The sequence below is a fragment of the Acanthopagrus latus genome, chromosome 3 (assembly GCF_904848185.1).
Source record: "Acanthopagrus latus isolate v.2019 chromosome 3, fAcaLat1.1, whole genome shotgun sequence".
Lineage (NCBI taxonomy): Eukaryota > Metazoa > Chordata > Actinopteri > Spariformes > Sparidae > Acanthopagrus > Acanthopagrus latus.
This window is the reverse complement of record NC_051041.1, coordinates 10,054,252-10,079,099: the sequence shown is the minus strand read 5'-3', so window position 1 is coordinate 10,079,099 and position 24,848 is coordinate 10,054,252. Positions and strand designations below refer to the sequence as shown.

General features: G+C 41.6%; 1 protein-coding gene and 5 non-coding genes across 10 annotated transcripts in view; all 6 read right to left on the bottom strand.

The window, feature by feature from the left end:
• Positions 1-19,741, bottom strand: part of ptk2aa (protein tyrosine kinase 2aa) — a 61,045-nt gene extending 41,304 nt beyond the window's left edge. Inside the window, exons 1-3 of one of the 5 annotated variants that reach the window (XM_037092592.1) lie at positions 19,503-19,741; positions 16,572-16,681; positions 2,476-2,502 (exon numbers count right to left, since the gene is read on the bottom strand). Coding sequence is in view for 1 of the 5 variants with exons in the window: in XM_037092591.1 (XP_036948486.1) it covers positions 2,476-2,502; positions 8,482-8,500 (46 nt within the window). In the remaining 4 variants the exon portion in view is untranslated. Of the gene's footprint in view, positions 1-2,475; positions 2,503-8,481; positions 8,660-16,571; positions 16,682-19,247; positions 19,267-19,502 lie in introns of those variants that run through there. The other 4 variants (XM_037092595.1, XM_037092594.1, XM_037092593.1 and 1 more) reach the window with 4 other exon arrangements.
• Positions 19,742-21,581: 1,840 nt separating this feature from the next.
• On the bottom strand, positions 21,582-21,653 carry trnah-gug. The gene has a single exon. It is a non-coding gene; the product is annotated as a tRNA-His (tRNA).
• Positions 21,654-22,009: 356 nt separating this feature from the next.
• Positions 22,010-22,081, bottom strand: trnah-gug. Its single transcript has one exon. It is a non-coding gene; the product is annotated as a tRNA-His (tRNA).
• Positions 22,082-22,406: 325 nt separating this feature from the next.
• On the bottom strand, positions 22,407-22,478 carry trnah-gug. The gene has a single exon. It is a non-coding gene; the product is annotated as a tRNA-His (tRNA).
• A 590-nt stretch (positions 22,479-23,068) lies between these two features.
• Positions 23,069-23,140, bottom strand: trnah-gug. Its single transcript has one exon. It is a non-coding gene; the product is annotated as a tRNA-His (tRNA).
• A 594-nt stretch (positions 23,141-23,734) lies between these two features.
• Positions 23,735-23,806, bottom strand: trnah-gug. The gene has a single exon. It is a non-coding gene; the product is annotated as a tRNA-His (tRNA).
• Between the last annotated feature and the right edge of the window lie 1,042 nt (positions 23,807-24,848).

The following is a 24,848-nucleotide window of genomic DNA, read 5'->3' as shown; positions in this document are numbered from 1 at the left end:
GCCCAGCATGTTAACTAGCAGGTGATTGTAGCGTGCCAACCAATCCACTTCCAAACCTCAAGGTCTCGATCAATCACACTTCATCATGAACATTCAAAGTCACTCAGCCTGTACTTTGAGGGTCGAACACTCTCGATCTTTCAGAGTGATGAGTGCAGCGAGGGTTCTGCCCTGCGGAGGCTCATCTCCAAGGTAACCTGCCTACGGTATCCTGCAAGCGAGTGGCACCTATCTCCCCGAGTGTCACAGCTGACCAGATGCCAGCCTACTCTCATTAATCAAATGGACATTTATATGGCTGAACACAACCTCGAACTGAAGAACTGAACAGGCCACTGAACACAAACACAAATGCACCATAAAGTCACAGATACTTGAAATCTTAATGGTACAGCGTATGTGCGTCTGTGGGGTGTGTGTATGTGTGTGTGCGCACGCACATGTGGGTTTCCTATAATTTGTGCTCTAATTCAGGCATAGGCTATTGTTATGAAAATCTGGTGGGAGCAGGGGGTTTAAGGAGGGTGTGTGTGTGTGTGTGTGTGTGTGTGTGTGTGTGTGTGTGTGTGTGTGTGTACTATTGAAAGCCTTTTGTCAGAGGGCCGGATGTTGCCATGAATGGGAAGCGCTCTTTTGGGACTGTGCCAGAGTCTCCTTCTCTCTCGCTGTTTGTGTGTTTGCTTGTGTGTGTGTGTGTTTATGAACACATAATTACTTTAGCGGGGGGGGGGACACTATCTGCTAAATGCAAAATTCAACGAAGCAGGTAAAGCTCAGAACTGTACTGGATACTTTGATGTATCCTTGCTTATGTTTAATCAGCGAACAATCAGTGTGTTTGTCAGGTTTAAATTCAACGACTAAAAAGGCAAACAGTCCTTTTCCTGTGTAGAATGTACATCCTTCTTTTCATCCCCGTGTCAGTAAAGCTGAACCCCACTGACATTTGTAGTCACAGCCCATTCACTAAAGCTACAATGTTAATCGGATGAATTGATTAGGTATTTGTTAATCAGTCCTGGTCCTGTCCAGCATGTTTTAGCTGTTCCCCTGCTCCATCACCACTGATTTAAAGTCAGCTTGTCATCAAACTCTGCTGAAGCCTGATAGCTACCAATGCATTTGAATCAGGTGTGTTCAGGCAGAGAAACATCTAAAACATGCAGCACGGGGGGCCCCTAGGGTCAGGTTTGAAAAACGCTAAGTTAGGTAATCTAGAGAAATTTGACAACGATTTTGGTAATCAATTAATAGTTTCAGTTAAACACATCTTAAAAGTAAGGATTTGCTGCTTGTCTTTGACATTAACAATAAATAAAGAGTCTTTGGGTTTTGGACTTTTGGTTGGACAAAAGAAGCAATCTGAAGATGTTCCTTTAAGCTCTGGGAAATTGCAATGACCATAAAATAATAGCTGTTCTAAGTGATAGGTGTTTAGTTGCGGATATGCTTTTAATTTATGTGGCGACATTCTAAATAGTATTCCAACTACAGCATCAGGTTTCAGGTCAAAAGACTGATGGAAATTGCTGGACACTAGCAACTTAATTCATCTGATGTACCTAGCCAGCAAGGCTTTATTTCAGGGCATGATGCCATGATACATAAATATGCTCTGCTGCTTATTCCATCTCAGTGATTCAAAGGAAACAAAAACACCCTCAGGTTGCTGGATGCTAAGCTTAGTCTCCAAGGAACACATTGTGTTTCTGGTGTCTACAGAGTGAAGATTACCATTAGTCACACACTCCAACTAGAGCAATGTTCACGCTCTCCCTCACCCCGTCTGTACTAATAACACCATCACGCTCACACACAGATAAATAACTCCACTCCGTATGTTTTCTCTCTCCCGTTTAATTGTCTCACACAAACACAAGTGTGATTCACATAAATATGTGCAAGTAGTCTGTTTTCTCATTGGAGCCAACACGGCTTATTAGCACTTCGAGTTCCTGAGAAAAACAATTTGGTTGTTTGCAAAGTCATTCAGTACCACAAGGGGTTTAATAGTTTGAACAGACTACATGATTACAGACAAGCTTCGTCTACATGCAGCTAAACCGCTGTTGTGAAATCATAATCTGGGGTCAAAAAAAAATTCAAAACGTGAGGCGCATTTTTTGGGCGAATTTATAAAACATACTGCTGAAGACAGACAACAGAGCAGCCACGTACAGGGAGTCAGTGTCTGTGCATCAAGGTCGAACACCACGCAGGAAAGCTTTTAGAGCATTCCTGACAACGATAGTTGATATGCAAGTCTCATTCTCACGTTGTCAAATCCTCACGACAATGTGGCTCCAGAATCATCAAAAAAATAGTGTTTCATGAGATAAGACCGTTTTATCAAAGAATCGCTATCTATTCCTTCTTAGAGACCCCTTTATTGTGACCTGAACTGCTACAAACTGTGTATGAGAGAGTGAAGCAGCTGAATGATCATTAGCGCTGCAGAGGGTTCAGCTCACTCACCTGTGTAGTAGGCAATCCTGGAAATATCTGAAAGACAAACATAGAAAAAATGGTTAGTGGGTTTGTCTGATGAAAAAAACACACTAAACTTCAGTAAGTCCCTGAGCAGGTGTTCACAGTTCAGTTAATGAGTGCGAATTGCTGTGCCTGCTGCACAATATTTGTCAAACCTAATAGCTTCAATCAATATCCTGTCGGCTTTTCAACAGGACACTGATTGATTTTTTTTTTTTTAGAATCAATATCCCATTGTTGCATAATTTAGCACCCAATGCAGATATGTTAAATCGTCACTGGTCGAAAGAGCTGACTGGGAAATGTCACCTCAGTCAACCTTTTTGTCTTTGTTTGGTAGGTAAACAGCAACATGACATGTGGCTGTGCATTCAAAGATTGCAGAGTTGACATGCTTCTAGTTTTTGAACACAACTATATACAATCCATTGTGATGAGGCTAGCTAATAGTGAGCCTTACTCTATAATTGAGTAGCTAAGTACACTAAACTGCATCGATACTGCAGCTCCCAAAGCCCCACAGGAAGCCCGGGAGAAGCTTTCTGAAAAACCTGACACCCGGTTAGAGCAGTGATATGACTGTGTGCTGGAGGAAGGTCAGGAGGACAAGTGCCTGAGTACTTTAAACACCCTGATGCATACACACACACACACACACACAGGGGGTGAAGTGACAGCAGGGGTCGTCAACAAAAATGATGTAATGGTAAGAAGAAAACCCACAAACAGAGAGGAAATACCAGTAAGGTGACTCATGGTGTGTGTATTATTGACAAAAACACTGTAATACTAAACCAGGACCATACAGTTTGTGTGTGTGTGTGTGCGTGTGTGTGTGTGTGTGTGTGTGTGTGTGTGTGTGTGTGTGTGTGTGTGTGTGTGTGTGTGTGTGTGTGTGGTAGTGGTGGTGGTAACAAGGTTAAAATTAGATATCATTATAGTAAACTTCATAACTTCCTTCTCTTAACATTTGGGCAATACTTTGTGAATGTTTAACATCTAAACTGATCCACCTAAACGCACCACAAGCAGAAAAGCAAGCAGAAAAAGTTTCTCATGACACGCTCGAGTCATTATGTCAAATGGTGCAGTGATTGAATATGATATATTTAGGCACAACAGTTTCCTCTCACCTCATGTTGCCACAGATCATCCAGACGATGATTAAGCCACAAACACCAATTATAATAAACGACTAAACCATATCCTGCTGCCTCAGTCTGAAAGCGTTGATACAGACAGAAAGATTCGAACCCTGCACACACCATCTGTCCTGCGGATGCTCACTCTAAAGAGACATTTTGTCTTTCACTGTCTCCTTTGTGAGAGTTCAGCGCAACTTAAGTGCTATGTAGTGGGGCATCAGCAGCCACACTGGCGTTTTGACAGTCTAGACTAAAAACCAGAGGAGACTGTGGCCTTTTCATGTCTGAGAAACAAGATTAGACAGCACCTCAAGAGCTTGCAAAAAAAACCCAAATTGCTGTCTTTAGACAAATAATTAATTAAAACACTTTTCATAGAGCTCTCAGCTCTTTCATTTAGGGAACTTTTCCTGATTCCTGTTGTGCAATTTATTAAGTTAAATTCTTAGCAGTGCCGTGTTGGAAAGAGTTAATAGCTTGCCATGCGATTTTTTTTTTTTTTTTTGCTTTCTAGAGGAGAGCTAGTGTGGTGCTAATTACATACCAGTCTTTTTCACAGCCTCCATTGCACATATATCAAAGAGGGGTGCGGGACACATGAGCACACACTTGCATACAGACTGGCAGGCGGCCCAAAACACCTGCTCCTCAAGCTGTCCGCGGGAATCAGAAACATAGGAGAGGAGTGGAGCAGGGACTCATATCTGCTGTTGTCAAGTAAATGTTGCCAAATGGAAAACCGCTCTTCGATCTGGAAGGTAAGTTGGCCGCTCAGAGCCAACTGTTTTTCCAAGTGAGAGATTGTGAAACATACAGGCTATGTGGAGGAGTGAAAGCAAAATAAATAGAAGAGTTCAGGCAGTCTTGTGCCAAAAACACAAGCACCCGCCCTCTGAGTTACAGCTCTGTTGGCTGATAAAAATGATTTAAAGTCAACACAATCTGATTTTGTTCACATGTTGCTGCTCGCCTTCACACTTCTGTCATGGGCCTGTGTTAGTAAAGCTACGCATGTTGGTACCAAAAGCATAAATAGAAAACACACCTTTACAGAGAGATATATCTACACAAACACACACATACACAATGTGGGCAGTCTCCATGTCTGCAAGCTGTGTGCATAATTGCACGCTAACCACAGTTTCTCTGCTAACAGTAATTAGACAGAACAATCAAGACAGAGTCTGCCAGGCAATGATGTTTAAACTACTGGTGTCAGATTCACCTTTTTTGAGGAAGGTCAAAGAGTAAGACAGCTTTCTTTTCTAGGTTAAGTGATGAAAACAAATTCAATACTAAGTCGTCTTAAACTGAGTTTAAGAGAAGAAAAAGTTTCCTGTTCAGTTGAAGAGCAAATCCCCATCATCAGAATGAAAAGACTGTTATAATCAGGGCGAAATATTGTGTTTAACATTACAATCACATTTTTCTCTTTTTTTTCCCCCATGTTTAGCTTCAACTAAAAATCACTGTTTTTGTATGTCCAGACTTAAGACATTTTGTTTCTCTAAAATGATGTGTACATGTAAATAGAAAGACTGAAGCAGCAGATGACTAGCAACAACAGCTGTTGTGTAGACAGATGGAAGTAAAAGTTAGAGAAGTTTAACAAAATTGTGTGCAGCAGCTCAACACAACAGTCACAGATCAGACTGGATGAGGAGGAACAGAGGCAGATGTTCTTCTTCCCATAAAAAAATAAAACACGTTAGAATCAAACAAATTAACCTGATGAGAGCAGTCAGCTGTTCTGCATCGCTGCTCTGTGTCTAATGGTTAAACTTCAAGCTGAGCAAGTGCACGTGTGCGTGTGTGTGTGTCTCTGGACAATGGGGGTGTTACTGGAGCGTGCAGCCTTACGATGCAACAACAAAACCCCTGAGGCACCAATCACACCTGCCAGTCACACTACCATAATGCATACAATCACACATTTGCAATGTGTTTGTCCTTGAAAACATATTCAGCTGGGAAAGGTTTATAGTGCAGGTTTGACTTTGAAAGTGACACATAATGTGTTTTCACTTCAAAGCAGAAACAAATTGTGTTCAACGGAGGAGAAGCTGGCGATTTCAGCACTCAATTTAGAGGGAAAAACATACAAAACACTGCCACGGCGAGCTGTATGTGCACAGAAACACGAGATGCACATTGTCATTATTCAAATTCAGATAAACATCCACAGTTACTCAGCCTACACACCAACACACACCAACGCGCAGATGATGCACACTCCAGATAAGTCGTACGCGCGCACAACATAATAAGGTCACACAAACGCATGACCGCTCATACACTTTTATCTGCAAAAGCGCACACACTGTGACACACACATTCACTCAAGTGTGCATAGTTCAGGTGCTGTGACGAAGCTAACTGGCTTACTGGAGCGGCACGCATGTTAATGTATCACACTCAGACCAGATACGATGTATAATTCATCAAAGCTGATTTAGGACGAGTGAATGGGTGAAATGGTTTGAGCTTGAAATGTGTTTTTAAACGATACTGGGTTTTTAAATAAATCACAATCCATCTGACATTAGTGAGCAGTTAATTTATGGGCACGGTTGTGGGTCAACGCATGCATTCACACTTGCCCATATGAAAACATGAATTTTTTTTAGTAAGAAGGAGATAAAATCTGACGTTAAATATTTAATTCTTCTTTGACTTTTTATGAGAGAAAAAACACTAGGGAACGAGTTCACGAGGCTAAAAATGAATAATCAATTCTGATTAGCCAGTGAGAACAAATCCTTACCTGCTCGACTCTATGCTCGGTTACATTTGAGATGCGCTGGACCATACTAATGGATGTATGTATAATTAACTAAACTTAACAACACAAAACTAATTCTTCATATGGTCAAGCCCTTGAATGTAACAGAAGCTAACGGTGCAGTACCCTGTGTGTTTGTGTGTTTGTGTGTGTGTATGTGCTTCATGTTTACCACATTTCCATCAATTATGAAACAAGATCAATATATTAAAACATACTAAAATAGAGATGATATAACCTAGAAACAAAACGCCACTGGGGATTTGTTACTTCCTGCCTACGTTAACAACACACGCACACCCGCACAAATGTACACAAAAATACACACTGACACCTACACAAGAAGCCATGTGGGCAACACTCCACATAAGGATGCACACTTGTGTTCAAACACAGCCCACTAATTTGACACACATATCATCTCACACATACTGCCTTCCTCCCACACACACACACACACACACACACACACACACACACAGAGGAGACTCTAACCTCCCTCACGTTGAAGCCTCCCACATACAGTACATACACATACATGATCCTTCATCATGGCAGATGGAAAACAAAACTGAATGGTACTGAACAGAAATAAGATTGAAAGTAGCCGACTTTCATTGACGATTTATTTCTCATTTACGTTCTCAATTATCTGGTTATCATCGACAGAACGTCAGAAAATACTAAAGAAAAGCCCAAGTTAAAATCTTCAAATATATTTTTGTTGCACAGCAAGTGTGTTGATGTACTCTGACAATGTGTATTTCACAGTTTTGCCACGCTCTTTCTCCTCCTTCTCATCAAGATCAGCACACTTATAACTAGGATGGCACTCTGCCAACAGTCCCCTCAATAGCCCAGAATTAACTTAACTCTTAAAGCAGCCATAACGGCTTATCCATAATTTAAGCTCACCAGATCTAGGATCCACATCAAAATGTTCTTACTCAGAGATACCAGCCACCTAAATACCGCTAAATTTGTTTAATCAAGATCCATGCATTCAGCCCTGAGATATTGACAAAAATGTCTTACAAACAAACAAACAAAAAACCTTATTTCACAATGTTAAAGAAAGATAGAAAAAAAAACTCCCAGATCAGTCCATTTATTTGGATCTACACCAAAAGTTAATGGGGTCTATTCTGGGCCGAGACCCATCCTCCACCCAGGTTTGGTGGAAATCCGTTTAGTGATTTTTCTGTAATCCTGCTGACAAACAAACCAAGCAACTACTGAAAACTGCATTTATCAACAGCCCTTTGTAACTTATTACTTTTTTAGTAGAGCCGACCGTTTCTTTGTGATTGATCACTATATTAGGGAGTAAAAACCATCCACTACCGATATATTGGCCGATAATCTTTTAGAATATATTTTCACAGATACATAAAAACTCATTTTTGGCAACGATTCCTCAAATGGGGTTATCGAAAACCTGTGGCAAAGTGGGTATTTCACAGTTTAACATTGAACCACAGCGTCCAAAAATGATATCAGTGCAAAAAAACTTCTGAACAACTACACATAACCCTATGGCATCTTTTTCTGCAGCATGGTCTGTAAAAAATTAAAAGCTATTATATCGGTACGTATTGGACAACATATACGCCAATACAGATCTATGATGGGTTAATATCAGTTGGGCTCCATCTTATACCTCTTCCTTCATCTTCTACCCATCATCTTTCTTAAAATGACCACAAAACTGCAATTATCATTATCATTAATTGTTTTCGATATACACTTAAGTCAAAATATCAACAGCTACACTCCAACTACATCTTCCTGATACATACAGCAAGTTCAGATATAGATGCATTTAAATCCATAGACCACGCACAAACTCAGAGACACTTATTTTTGAGTTTAGAGGCTACAGAATGAATGCACATGCAAACCCACACTCAGCACAATTCTCACGCATGCATAAACTTAAAAGCACACATAACATGATTTCACTCACTCACTCACACACTCACACACTCACACACACACACACACACACACACACACACACACACACACACACACACACACACAACTAGATGTTGAATTTCTTACCATGGTATAACCCTTCCATTCAAAGTCCTAAAAAGAAGAGTAGGGAAGAGAGTGTAATCTCCCCCCTGACAGGCAGCTTAATTGGGAAAACCCAAAATCCTGGTCGTCTTTGGGCTGGCGCTGAGATGTGCTAGCCAGCTAACTCGGTAATGATGGCTAATGTCGGCTTAAGCTTACAAACCCAGCCTCCTCCTCCTCACTCTACTACTACAACTGACACACAAATACACAGCAGCACGAGTGGAAGTAGAGCAGGGGAGGGGAGGGGAGGGGAGAGGGAAGGAGGGAGAGGAGGAGTAGGCGGGGGAGGGTGACGGAAGAGAGAAAAGGAGGAAGGAATAAGGGGGGAGGAGGAGGGGAGGGGGTGTCTTTTGTGTCCCAGGAGAGGGATGGAGGGGGAGAGAGGGAGCCAGATGTACGGGAGACACGAGGGGAAAGGCGAGAGGAAAAGATGGAGAGAAATCATGGAACAATTTGATGACAAGAAGTGAGGAAAAGAGGCACAAGTACAGAGACACCAATGAAAGAAAGTGGTAAAAAGAAGAGAAAGTGGGAAGAAAATTGATACAGCAGAGCTCAGCGTGATATAACAAGGGAGGGAGAGGGTTTCGGTTATTTAAACATTGTGCGTCTGTGTGTGTTGCCTTTGGCTATTCTGCCTCTTGGACACAAACGCACCCCCGAGGAGCTACTCAATTAGTCATAACCCAATGTTCTCAACTCAACATTGTCCAACAGAAATCATCGATCTTCAGAACAAAAAGAGGACAGAAAATGGGAGACACGTGGAATAACTGCCAATTGTTCCACTGACTTTGCTTTGTAAGGGGCGCACAAGTAATCCACTTATACCCTAATCAAATCAAATCACATGCAGCCGGGGATAGAGAGGGAAGGAAACCCACCCTGAACTAATTTGACTGTTATTTTGAGTAAAAATAGTTTACTCACTTTAACTTCATCACTTCGTAGTTAAATATACTGGAATTTAGCATTGAGACGAATATGCTTTAATGTTACATATGTAAATAATGAGTTGTTACAAAATTCATCTATTTTTTCATGGTTGATTGTTGCCCTCTCTTGAAACAGCCAATATACAGTCCGAAGTTACCCCTCTTTAGTATTACGTGCCACTGTATACTGCAGACATAATGCCATGGTCTAGTCCAAAACTGACTTGGTTCCGTTTGCGCATTGTGTATCAGTGTACACTAACACGGTCACACATTTGTCGGCTTGATGCAGACCCCCTGCCTTGACATGGGCAAACAACTAAATTTATGTCACACAGACCCTCGCAACATCACAGATACAGAAAGTATAAGCTGTGCTTTGGTCTCTGCAATAAATAACGGCAGAATTCAACCTTAATCTTGAGAGATGTTTCACTTGATCTGGTGCCGGATAGGGAGGAGAAAATTATGTACCTCAAATTACCAGGGCTAATAATAATGAATACCGTATGTAGTTGAATAATCAGGACACTTATGTTCTTCATAGTCAGCAATCGTTTTTTCAAACATTTTGGCTAACCTAGAACTCCTGGGGCCCAGACACATCTCGTTGCAGCCGGCTGCCGCCCAAAGTCGGGGCTGTTGTTGTGTATCCTGCACAATCAGTACTAGTCTGCTTTTTGGCTGAGTACAATCAGTGACTTTCATTCACCCATTTAGCATGGTTTCTCTGCTTCTGCGATGATGGCTTTGCCATTTTTTATTTTTTTAATCATATTCTCAATAAGACACAGCTACAGTAGCAAGAGTGGTGAATGCAGCTTTATCATAACAACAATCTCAACATATCGACAGAGAGGCATTTCCTCTCACACACGTAGCTGGCTGTCAGCTGTAGTCTCTTCAGGCGACACGAGACAACGCAACAGTCAGCCTTTGCTGTCACTAGAAAATTGATGTTGATTTGGTATGTTTGGGCCCATAAAATGGATTTTAACGTTGGGAGACAATGTTAGATGATAAAACAAATGTGTATTAGAGATGTCATCTGACGTTGCCAGCAAGACTCAAAAGAAAAGTCAGCATTTGAGGGCATGAACATCGGCTGTGGCTGGAACTTTCCATTCTCTTTTCTACAATTTGTGTCACCATAAATTCCCATGGCTGTAACTGGGTCTTGATATCATATCCAGGAGGTCACACTAAATTCTCATCACACTGACACTGAGGGCAAAGCCTATGAATGAGCCACGGCAGAGGCAAGCCTACTCACTGTCACACACAAACACACAAGTAAGCAAAACAGGCAGACAGACAAGATGAGAGTTGCTCAGGAGTAAAGCAGATTAATGGGCCACTGGATTAGTAGGCCAAGATGTCACACACACAAACACACTCACACTCACAGTCACTAGTATATTCCAACTCTCATTTAGAGGGTGGATGTGAGCTCCATCGCTCCATCTCTGCCTCCCTCAATCCTGTAAATCTTTGCTGGAGTTGGTGTACTAGCATCGCCCTCTAGTGTTCAATTATGTGTCAAACAGTCTTTGAACAACTCCACTGGTGTCATTTTGCATGGCTTGTCCTTAAAAATTCAATCAACACTGGGTCTGCAACAGTGAATAAGTGAGTACTTGATCTGGACATCCGAATCTTTCAAAGTGAGATTTACGGAAATGGCACAACATACCATTCCATCCGCATGTTACACTTTGAGAAAGGTGTTACAGGTTTTTTTTTCTACGGTTTGGAACTATAATTTCAAATAGAAAACAGAAGAAAACACTTCGATAAAAGGAGGGAGGGTGAAGACAGACAGAGGGGCAGCCTCGAGACAATTCTTCAATGAACCTTTGTTACACGAGTGCGGTGGCTGGTGACTAATCACACGCACAGACAGACAGATATACGTTGCCACACAGCCAGACACACACTGTGGCATTATACCCACATCTGACCTCAGCAACACTAGTTCATGGTAGCACACCAGTCTGTGAATATGTGTGATGTCATACCTATGGCTCGTATCCAGGTGTTTTACTGCTGATCTCTGGGTGTGTGTAAATGTGTGTGTGTGTGTGTGTGTGTGTGCGTGTGTTCTACTGTGATCTATTATGACTTTGTGTTTTTTGTGTTCTTGTGGGTGCGTGGTCCTGCATGAGAGAAGGGATGAGGTCATATGATTGGCCAAGCAGACACTGATGTCTGCCTTGGTCTCATTCTCGCTCTCAGTGAAGTACTTAACCTAGAAACCAGTCACCCTATACATGATTACACAAGCAAAGATAGATCTTTATCTTTCCATTGTCTTGTTATTTAATTGTTTAAAGTCATGTTTAAAGTCAATGCTCATAGGTTCTGTTCACTGTTCACCGACAGTCAAACTTCACATCGGAGACACGAGATTGAGTTCAGATTTACATTTTGTTGTCTTGTAGGACAGCTGCTGTTATCTTGGATCTGCTAGAATGATGAGTTATCACTTGTAACAAACACGTCATATCTTTTTCTCATTTAGTATACACAAACCACCATTAATCTGGAGTTAATGTGACAACACAAGACACAATCCAGCATGTCGCCCCCAGTAAAACCACACAGCAGGGCCCGAGCAACATGTCTGGTTGGCATCAGTCTCAGAGTAAATGTTGTTCGATATATGCAGATACGAAAACTTTCGTTTTTACAGAACATAATGCAGAAAAAATGTGTTTCGTGCACTAGTCATTGCATACCATTTCTTTATCCACAAAATGTCCTGTTTCCAATAAACTTTTTTACTCCGTTATACCAGTTTTCCATCAACATTAGCGGGTCTTAATTGGTCAACCCACTAAAAATCACCTATAGACCCAATTTCAACTTCCCACAGGCAAGGCAGCCAGTCTGTGACTTTCATCTTAAGTCTTATATTGTACATCACTGACGTCACGTCATGCCACGAATGTGCCAGAAACAGGCAACACCACCAGTTGAAGTAAATACAAGCAAGCAGTACGCAGCGTGAAGGTCCATGTCATAACAGAAGAGGAAACAACAATAGACCGCATTCCAAACTACTTACTTATTTGCACATCAACACTGGATCAATTTGTGCAGTGGAAAATACGTCAGAATTTAGTGAGTTCACCCGCTTCTTACACTTGGATCAAAGCCAGAGAAGAAATAAAAACCTGTGTATGCTGCAGAGTCAATTGACCCCGGTGTAAATACCAACTGTACACATTCCCATTGCACACAAAAGCCTGATCTTGGCGGGTTTAAGGGTGATTCTACACCAATGGAAAAGGGGTATAATATCCTCAGTATCAGCCCCAGAAAATAGGTCTCAGATGGCCTCTACCACATAGGGTTACGGTCTCAATTTTACACTTTGACCAACTAGTAGGCTTTTAGGTTCTGATAGGTGGATCTTGTATCCTCTGGACAGAGCCAGGCAAGCTGTTTTATGCTGTTTCTAAGCTAACTAGCTTCTGACAAGGAGCTTCACAGTTAAGAGTACAGACATGAGAGTTTTATTAATCTCCTCATCGAACTCTCTGCAAGAAAGCAACTTATTGTATTTCCAAAATGTTGAAGTGCTCCATTAACTACAGCTTCACCAAATGGCTCAAACTATGTATTGTTACTGGTTGAACAAAGCGCATTTGTCGTCTGAAAGTACAGGCAAAAGAAACTTGCCACCAAGCCTGCCTGTGAAGCTAAAAGAAATACTCATGTCCAGGAGGTACTGACATATTGTTTTTACATACAGTAGTACATCTCCTTCTCTCCTCCAGCCTTCTTCCCTCATCTTTTTCTATTTCTGTTTTCTCTCCCTTTGCTGAAAGCAGGCTTCTCCTCCACCCACCTCTTCTCTTTCTGTCTCTCTATGACAAAGCCCAACAATTACTTCTTTCTCTCTCTCCCTCTGACTCACTGCGATGTAATTACACTGACTGTCCGCTCAAACCCGACAGGCACGCACACACTCAGAGGGAGAGGGGGCGACTTATTTACAATATCTGTGGTTGTAATTGTTCTTCTCTAGACTGCAGTTCAGTCTCTGCTTCACTTTGAGGGAAAAAGAGAGCAGTCATTAGATTGTGGAGTCATGTCAGTTGAGTCCAGGAGTCAGTCTTATTCATGGACGTACACACACACACGCACGCGCGCGCACACACACACACACACACACACACACACACACACACACCAGAGGGAATCTCTGTGCTCCAGTTTCATTCATCACAAGCTGACATGCTGCACCAGTGACCTGCATGACCTAAGGTAGCTCGCTCTAACTGTGTGTGTCTCTTTGTGTGTGTGTGTGTGCGTGTATGTGTATGTGTGTGTGTGTGTGTGAGCGTGTATGTGTATGTGTGTGTGTGTGTGTGTGTGTGTGTGTGTGTGTGTGTGTGTGTATGTGTATGTGTATGTGTGTGTGTGTGTGTGTGCATGCATGTCCTTGTGTGTGCATGCCCCAAGGAGGGACAGGCCATTAACTACGATGTCATTTCCTGCCATTGTAGCAAATTTCAGTGCAAACAGTAAGAATGCTACGCTACACAGCGGGCCATCTATTCACATACACACACTGGAACAACTGTATTAGGAAAAGCCCAAAAAACCTGCTTACATGTCTTCCATTAAACTCATGTATGTTCTTAAACAGAACTGCAGAAATATGCAGTACCGTACACTATCCAACTACGCACTCAAACACGATCGTTAAGTGACATTTTCTGGGGAAAAATGACTTTGACATAGCTGGCCCATGCATGCACGAGCAAGTAAGTACTCTTTCAAAGTGTGTTGGAAAATCCCACTGTGGGGAGTTTGACAACTGACATACAGACTCTGAAAAGCATGTGGAAACTCATTACTTCCTAATACTATGTTGTCTATTGTTTTAAAGAAGCACAATGGGGATTCCTTTACCGTTGGCCAAACACAATCACTCTATAGGAAATGGATCAGGCCATGTACATTACAACAGGCCTACAATGACTGATGCCTCAACTCATGCTTTGCAATATACTAATAGTGAGCATTACACAGCGTCAGTGCTAGTACGGCTCCTGCGAGGCAACCCCGCTCCGCATACCATTTCTTTCAATGATTTATTTATCACCAACATGGCTGACCTTCTTCTCATTACCATCCTTAATTAATCGATACATTTAACGTTGGCACTGGAGGGAAAATTATCTGCGGCAATGCGATTGACGATGTGAGTCTCTCTCCGAGTGCTTCCAGGAGTTTGACAGGAGAGACGCTTCGTGGTGCGCTCTGACTTGAACTGAACTGTCAAGAAAAAACATGTGCACTTTCTCTGACCACGCGGAAATCTGCCGTTTTCGCATGACAGAAAAGATGACATAGATAAAAAGCATCAAGGCATTCAAATGTGGATCTCGAGGGTGTAACATGAGACTAAGGCAGGATGATAAAGAAGTATAGTGTGGGCCAAAACTGATACTGGCTGAGCATGGGAGTGAAATACCTATTCTGCATATTTTCCAAGATGTTTATAAATTGCTAAACCTACTTTGGCATTTTCTGTACTGCATGTTCTTAGATATTGACATATCTACAATGAGCCAATATTGGCCGACAGACCATATGCACAATTACACAGGTGTCCACCATCCGGTATATTACTGTCTTATTGTAAAATTCAGCCTCAATAGGAAAACGCACAAATCCAACCACTAGAAAGCCCAGACAAATCACAAAACCAAAGTAATGATGAGTACAAAAGTATTTCCGTCCGACATAGCCAAGCCTAGTCAGTTTATTCATGTTATCTTGGGTATACACGGTCATTATCACAGTGCAGCAACACACACACACCCAGGTACACACAAACGTACCAACACACATGTAAACACTCGGAGAGATCCGAGCAGCATTGAGAGGAAGAAGGCGTTTTCCTCTCAGCTCCTGAGGGACGCAGCATGCTTTAGGATGTACAGTAAGTGCTCTGTGTGTGTGTGTGTGTGTGTGTGTCTGTGTGTGTACGCGTGTGTATGGAGGGGTGTGGGGGCTCCTTCCTGAATGCAACCAATCCAGAAGCAAAGGGAAAGGGTCCATTCAGCCTCAAAACACACACACACACACACACACACACACACACACACACACACACACACACGCGCGTTCCTTTTCCTTTGCAGCTGAAACCACATGCAGGAGGATGCAGGGGAATTAGTCCCCAGGAAGATTGAGGCCGAATTTATAGAACCAGGACGCATATGATCACATACATGCCAGCACTTGCGCGCGCGCACACACACACACACACACACACACACACACACACACACACACAAATATACACACACAAAATTAGTCATACTTCCCGATGAAGTTACTGGTGCAAAACAAAGAAAAGCATTTGCTTAGTTTAACTGTTCATTCATGCCTTTTTTCCTTCCTGAGGTGAGTTTGCAAATAGCACTCATTCATTTGGGCGAAATGCAAGAAAACAGCTTTGACCTCCACACAGCTGCAAGTATTTACACAGTAGGGATGAAGTAGCCAATCACTGGGGAGAAAAAAATGCCACCATGTTTGCTAGGTCAACAGCAAACAACTTTAATTTGAAAAAAAAACAAAAAACAAAACGCAAAATAGAGTCGTTCTTCCCCCCTCCCGAAGACAAATTACTTCATTTGGTGTCATGAATTCCACATGACACACATATTAAGGACACACATACTCTTATTCAGGACCTCAACATACCTCCACACACACACACACACACACACACACACACGTGCCTGCAACGATTTGCCATCACTAGTTAAGAGTCATTATGAGTCACACCACATACTGCAATCAACTGTTACCCTCTTGTCTTTCCCCACAGTTTCTCTTTCTGCCCATCTGTCCAGAATAGACCAAACTGGAGCAGAACATATAGCAGATTACTGCAAATAATTGGAAAGTCAAACAAAGAGCAAATCCTTGCACGAAAGAAAAAGGTCAAACGGAATGCAAACTGTAGAGTTCTCTGCAATGTGGTGAACTGCTCCTGTAAGATCTCTAAGTGTAGTCAAGTGTTTCTATAAATATAGGCCTCCTGCACTGCTCTGCAATTTACACACACACGGAAACACTAGCGTGCGCACACACACACACACTCACCACTGCCACGCCTGTATTAGCCTGCTGTAGACCAGCCACGGGAACAGTCCTGTAAGAAAAGGTGCAGCTATTGCCTCTGCTCTCTGTGAACCTCGCAAAAGCCTCGATTCCTACAGTAAAGAAAAAAAGTACAAAAAAAGAAACAGCCAAACAATGTTATTCTCTGCTTGTTTCACACACTCAAAGGTAATGACATGTTTCCACTGCAATCATTTCGGTCCTACGATGGCAAATTAGCAGACCGAAGCTGTATTTTTTACGACACGGTTCGAACAAACAGGGATGGGATGAACTTGAATGTAATGAAATCAGACTTCCTCAATTTGAAGTGGCAAAGGAGCCACAGTAGGTTGTCGCTGCCCATACAAATTCCCTACTTGGCTGCGGTAAGTGGGACTAAATACAAGCTAATCAAGTGGATAAACTAATTAGCAGCCCTTCTTCGCTAATTTAGAAATACCACCTCAAGCCTGTAAAAGGCTTTGTGAACGTCATTGCCAATCAGTTACATTCAAATTCAAAGCCGGGTGAGAGGATTTAGCTTTACATCTGACAGCGTTTCAGGCCGTGTGTTTTGAGCAAGAAACATATGAGAGAAACCGTTAAAAAAAAACACTGGCTCTGTCATCTCGCCACAGACTTTCATCTCACCAGTCAAGCCATTATTCAGATGACAAGAATTTCTCAGCGAGTTTTAGTGTCACACCATCACAACCACCAAATGTAGCTTGTTCCAATAAATGACAGCCCGCATCGTTCAGAATATCTCAATACTGTATTCGCAATCTACCAAACTGTGACTGTGATTAACAGCTGTATCCAAAACCGAACAACGACCCTAAAGAGACGTTCCTTTCCCCGCACTTTTCAGTCACGGATCACATCCATACACAAAAGGTGAAGCTTGTCCACTGAAGAGCAAACATAAGGGTGCAGAGCGGCACCTCTATTAGTATACTGTGAGTCGGAAGCCTCAGCGGCCCCAGGATACTGCAATTCATTAGCATTTTCTTGCATCTGGAATATGAAGTAGAAGCAAATCAGGCTCCAGCTACCTTTGGCACAGAACACAGTGTTGATGAGCCTTTTCACTTGGATTTAGTCATTTTACGCTTTATGAGTGTCTTCTAACATCCACAGAACATTTTTTTTAATCTTAAAAATTAAGGGAAACGTGTTGCAGTGCTTTCAAGGTGTTTCAACCTGCAAGGACATAGAAATTAACTGCAATTTTTTTACCGTTTAAATTGTGATGAATGATATCACAGGTCCTGAGTGCCTGGGTGATGTCTTTAGTTGTCTTGGTTTGAAACATTACCAAGAACACAATGGAATTTAACTTAAAATATAATAAAATTGAGAAAAGCAGCACATTTTCACAATTGAAAGGCTTGAACCAGTAAATATTTGGCATTTTGCCCGATTAAATGATTACCTTTAAATTATTCGAGCAGTTGTCTCAGCCATAATTTGCAAGATTAAAGGAGAAAGTTCACCCAAAAAGTACAATTCTGAAAACAAATCTCCATACAGCTCGTCCAGCTTTATCCATTTCTCCATAAGCAGTAAGCAGCAATTTTTGACTTGGATGACACCAGTTAAAGCTGTAAGATGTCATTTTCTGTTTTTTTTATTTAAGGATGTTTAGTGTTTTTTTCTTCCAGGTCACCACGGTGTAGAGGAGGTCGTGCGGCTCAGGCCACCACTTGGCGATGCCTCGGCCTGCTCAGTCGTCTCATGGATCCACACACTTTACATATATTATAATTTGTATCAGATATCCTTTCAATGCAATTTGTAAATTGTGATTTTGTTGTTCCGTTCTGTTCTGTACATGCAACATCTATTGCATGCTTGTCCGTCCTCCCTTCTCTTCCTGAGGTTTCTTCCATCTACTTTCCCCCCCTGCTGAAAGGGGTTTTTTTTCTCAATATGGCAAGTTTTTCCTCACTCGAATCGAGGGTCCGAGGACAGAGGGTGTTGTTCACTGTACAGTTCGTAGAGCCCTCTGAGGCGATGTGACTGTGATTTAAATCAAAACCGGTTGTTCAGGAGAATTGCTGCAATGCTGTCTTGCTGTAAAGCTCCAGAAAGGTTCTGTGGACTGCGAAACCTCACCCGACTTTCCATCGGCAGGGGAGTTGAGTAGATAACGACTTAAGTATTGTTTTATTGTCAAGCGTTCCTTTAAATCTGTGCAGGAACAGCTGGAAGTTGCTCAAATGCTGATGAATGTCATGAGGCTATTAGTGACAGAGAGGAGAGACTGGGCAGGCTCATGATATCATACATCATAAACTAATCAATAAAAAAACAGTATGAAATAATTGCCAGTTTAACCTACTTTTCTGGGCCAGTTTGGTAGGTTTAAGACAACGGAACACTGGAAAAAATAAAGTGGCCCATTAAGATCGAGAGGAAGAGTTAAGTTTGATCCAGGGGGGCACATGAAGGTAACCACACAGCCTTGAGTCCAACATAGAAGGAACACAAAACACACACACACTGGGGTAAGAGATTAGAAGCTCGCTAAATGTAGGTTAATCCTGCTCTTTTTTTAAATTCATTTATCGTTTGACTTAAACGTTACAACTCCAAATTCACTCCATGTGACTGTGGCGACGGGCTCGGTGGCGGTGTGTCACTCTTCCTTTCCTTTCAACGGCTCCAACTTACCGAACCCGTGGAAAGAGAGGAAAACAAACGAAAAGTACGACCTAGTCACGAAGCGGTTCTGGAGCTAAACTACTGGTCACTCATTTCTAAGTCATAACTAGAAAGACAAATGTTCTTTGAAAAAAAAAAAAGTGGTTGAAAAGCTGCGGAGAGGAAACGGCTAACGGCAGCCAGGACGAACGTTTTCTAACCGACCGCATCCCGTACTTTCTTTTTTAGCTGCTGAAATAATCCCACAAACACAACATCACTCACGTCGACTTGTTCCAGGGGGGACGTCCGGCAGGTTCCTGTCGACTTTACCGGCAGCAGAAGCTGTAAAGAGTCGATAAATAATCCGTTATTTCAGCTGTACAGCCAGGAGTAGTTACTGGCTCTGTATTTTTTTTTCCTCGCTCCTGCCTGTCTCCCCCCCCCTCTCTCTCTTTTTCTCGTCGCTTGTTCCTGCTTCCCCTCTCCACATCCAGCATTCCAATATGGCTGCTGCAGGGAGCGAGGGAGGGAGAGAGGGAGAGAGAGGTAGAGAGACACGGGAGGGAGAGAGAGAGAGAGCGAGAGAGAGAGAGAGAGAGAGAGAGAGAGCTACTCCCTGTGAGGAAACCATAGCCCCAGGCCCAGCAAACAGCAAACCATGAATGAATCAATGCCTACATACGTTGTTTATTATCAGGCAATTATGTGAGTGGTAGTAGTGGCTGTATAGTAAATGAATTAAAAAGAAAAAAAAAAGTTTCAGCTATTCCAGCAGTGTCCTTCACATACGTTTCTCAGATTCAAATGGGAATTCTGAATTTAAAAAAAAGTTTTGGTACCAAAACTGTTTTTAACTTTTGAGAATTCCCATAAATTCCCACAAAATCCCATACGTTCCCAAAAAGCTGTTTCCCACAGTCTTATTGGAGAGATGTTTTCTGCTATGGGTTCCAACCAAATCGTTGATTCCCACATGTGTCTAAAAAATCCTACAAGAAGTCGATAGAGAAAGGTTAATGTTCTTTTAAGATTTCCCCTTTCCCATACCTTAAGGTTCCTGTGGATTCCACTGCACTGCACTACAAATAGCATCTTGAAAATGCCCTAGGAAACTTTTATGCATGTCCCAGCAGTTTCAGCGTCGTGTTCTGCGATTGCCCCCTCATGTTTTCTGTTATCCAATGAGAGATCATCATCTTCGAGGGAAATATTCTTTGTGTCATACTGTGTCGTGAGTAGCCTGTGAATTCACCCCCTTGGATCAATGGTGTCTTATCTAGATAGGAGAGTTGATTATGTTTTGTATCAATAATCTGATTCTGCAAAGTAGTTAGTAAACAAGGCTGTCAAATAAATGCAGGACAACATTTGCCTCAGATGTGGGGAAAGAGGTAGTTAATACAAAAGGCCTACAAGTTCTCAAAAATTGACTTTAGTACTCTCTCTTCTTGCCACGGTGCCCCTTCTAGACTGGGGACACAAGATTGTGATCTGTCTTTGATTCAATTGTACTTAAGTGCTGGAAATTCCTTGACAAATCTGCATTTAACCAAATGACTTTCAACCAGTTGAACCTGAGTTATCCTGTGGGATGTCTTTTCATGTCAATGCCAGGTACTCCTCAGCATGTGAATACAGTTGATACACCAGGCGAGGAGGCGCTTCCCATCTGTTCACAGGTTCATAGGCGACATCTGGTGGCCCCTACTTGTCATGGCACTATTTTAGGGTTTACAGATTTTGCCCCAAGGGTATGGATTTTCAATTTTCCTCTTCATTTCCACTGCTTGGAGAATCCTATTGTTAATGATCTTTCCATAGTGGACAGCATCTTCGAGAGCTCATCAATAGGCCTACATTTGGTCTTCGTTTTGTATTTTCATGGTGTGCAAAGCCATATCAGTAGTACTTTATGATAACCGTCATTATCAAATAGTGAAATAATATCTGATTAAACTTTAGGTAATCGTTTTTTTTCATAACTTTATCATGGCCAAACAAACAGTGTGTGGATAAACACGGTTATTGACGATTACATGCATCAGCTGCAACTTCACACTAAACACTTGTTTTATAAAATGTTTTTTAAAGCATTCCATCTTTTGTGAACAGTGATATGTACTAACTAAAGTGTTGTTAACCATTGATTAAAGATAGTCATTATTAAATGCTTCCAGTCAGATTTATGTATGAAAGCCTCGAGCCGTGATCACACCGGAAGAGAGAGTTAGGACACGGATTGCTATTTTGCTTGACAGCAACAATGAAACAGTCATGGGTTTGGTGTCGATTCTGGCCTTGACACTATTAAAGAGCACCCCCTCCTTCAAAAGGGTTCGGGTCTTGTCATGGATGAGAGACTGCCGTGACCCGGATTCGAACCGGGGTTGCTGCGGCCACAACGCAGAGTACTAACCACTATACGATCACGGCTTATGGGCTGTTCTGAAGCACGTCACAATTCAGACTGTCTGCCATCAAGAAAAAGTGAACTTTAATGACTGTAATGAAACTGTCAGCAGTTTATCAGGTTGCTTTCTTCCATGAATGATTCAGTTCTTGTTTAAACTATCTCCATTAAAGTTTTTGCAAGAAAGGAGCGTTTGAATTAATCTCTCGCTCTCTCTGTCCCTGAAACACAGAATATTCAAAACATCACATTCTGGAATATTCTGTAATGAATGGGAGGTAGGCACACTTTGAAGCGGTCAGTGTAAGAGAAGCCTTTCAGCCACAAGTTTCATGATTATAGAGAGGGCACAAGGTTTTCGTTTTAAACCCAGAAAAGCTGCCGTGACCCGGATTCGAACCGGGGTTGCTGCGGCCACAACGCAGAGTACTAACCACTATACGATCACGGCTGACGAACAAGCCTCAGACACATCTAACATTGTTTAAGTAACCTAGGTGGTAGAAAAACTAGTAGTTTAATTGATATATTCAAGCACATGAATCGCCACTTTTAAATTACCATACTGTTCTTTACATTTGAGGATATATTATTTACATAGAAATTGTAAATATTATGCATCACAACACGATCACAAATCCCTTGTTGAAGACTGCTGGGCAATAGAAGAGTTTACCATTGACATCATATTGTTCTTAATTTAGTAAGTTTTATTTTAACTTTTTTTTTTTTTCTTTCTGTCGATGAGACGGCCTCAAAAGTGACCGAAGACAGTCTGCCGTGACCCGGATTCGAACCGGGGTTGCTGCGGCCACAACGCAGAGTACTAACCACTATACGATCACGGCTGACAAACAAGCCTCACACATACATCAAACAGTGTCTAAATAGGTGGTAGAAAAAGCTCAAAATAGTAGTTTAAATGATATATTCAAGCATACAAATCACCACTTTTAAATTACCATATAGTTCTTTACATTTGAGGATATATTATTCACATAGATTTAATGTAAATTGTAAATATTATGCATCATAACGCAAATCCCTTGTTTAAGACTGCTGGGAAATAGAATAGTTTACCATTGGCATCATATTGTTCTTAACTCAAACACACAGAGCTAGAATCTGCATACCAGCTCCATTGCATGTCGTGTAACTTATTAAACCAGTCTGTTTAAGATGGCGGTAAAGTGATCAGCTGTTTTAGAGAGTGTGGTAAAGTGAGCCGCTGTCTGATTTCCGTAGCGCCTGAACTACAGTAAATAGGGTAAGATTGTCCTGAGCAAAGTGAAGGTCCTAAAGGATACAAAGAGCCTCCTTACTTTTGCTGATTTGTGTTCTTTATGAAGATTGAACATTTTCTTCCTGTTTAATCAGGCAGAAGTTTTATTGTACCTTTCTGTCAATGAGACGGCCTCAAAACTGACTGACGACAGACTGCCGTGACCCGGATTCGAACCGGGGTTGCTGCGGCCACAACGCAGAGTACTAACCACTATACGATCACGGCTGACGAACAAACTTCACTCACATCTAACAATGTCTAAAGATCTGATAGAAAAAGCTCAAAATAGTAGTTTGAATGATATATTCAAGCATACAACATGCCACTTTTAAATTACCATACAGTTCTTTATAGTCGAGGATATATTATCTATATAGTTTTAATATATTTGAAATATGACAAATCAACAGCACCATCATTGTTAAAGGCTGCTTGGCAATAGAAGAGTTTACCATTGGCATCATATTGTTCTCAATTCAAACACAGAGCTAGAATTTGCATACCAGCTCCATTGCATGTAGTGTAACTTATTAAACCAGTCTGTCTAAGATGGCGGTAAAGTGATCAGCTGTTTTAGAGAGTGTGGTAAAGTGAGCCGCTGTCTGATTTCCGTAGCGCCTGAACTACAGTAAATAGGGTAAGATTGTCCTGGAGCAAAGTGAAGGTCTTAAAGGATACAAAGAGCCTCCTTACTTTTGCTGATATGTGCTCTTTATGAAGATTGAAAAGTTTGCTCCTGTTTAATAAGGTGTAAGTTTTATTTTAGCGATGTTTTTCTTTCAGTCAATGAGACGGCCTCAAAACTGACCGAAGACAGTCTGCCGTGACCCGGATTCGAACCGGGGTTGCTGCGGCCACAACGCAGAGTACTAACCACTATACGATCACGGCTCGCCATGTCGGACTGCGACGCGCTGCCCCAGAGAGCAAGGCTGCTCGGTATTTCCGAGCGGCATAATGAAAAACGGATATATGGTTGTAATTGTAATTGGTGCCATTTAGTGATGCTCAGGTAAGCACCAAACAAAAAGTATTGATCAATTCCTCCAAAAATAGGCTACTGTTTCATTCATCCAGCAAATAAGTCATTTCCTCCACTGCAAGGCAAACATGAGAAATGCAAGATCTTTACTTTGAATGATCAGGTTCATCCACTGAGTCACTGTCACAGCAACAATACAAAAAATTGTCTTAATAAAAAATGATTACGTAGCTCAAAATTCATGGATTTGGCCCCCCCCCCACAAAAAAAGTCATAATAGATTAAGTGGAATTTGGTTGGATTAAGAGGGATTACAGTGTTTGTTTAATTCCACATAATCCCACTGACAGAGACCAGCAGCAGGTGCAGTACATCCGACAACACAAGCGTATCAGATAGAGGCCACCTTGATGTACTCAGGCACCATAAAACAATGTAACGTGTTATATAAACTACATGAAGGCTGGATCCAAATACTGAGGAATCTCTGTCTGTTACCTTTGACCTTAATCTGCATCCAGCCACAGTCTCATAATCCCTTTTTCTAATCTACAGGTGGATTCACATTACTTTCTACGTGTGTGTGTTTGTACATTTATATCTGTATTTGTGTGTACATGAGAAGGTCATAGTTGTGTGAAGGTCCCTATGTGATATGTGTTCTAATCTGTAAGCCCATATGTGCATACATTCCCGGGGCAGTGCTGTCTATACGTTTTTTAAAAACAAAACAGTGATATGAGCAGTGTTGTGAAAAGTAATCAAAGTCATATTTGAGTAAAAGTAAAGTAAAATCTAATTTGATTGCCAATAAAATCAACGCGTTACTTTGGCACTGATTTAATTTGTAATCTGCATAGTAACTGGTTACTAAATTTATCAAGAAATGTGCAGGTTAAATATTTGCCTTCAGTGGATAGATGGAAGAAACCTCAGGAGAAGCCACAAAGG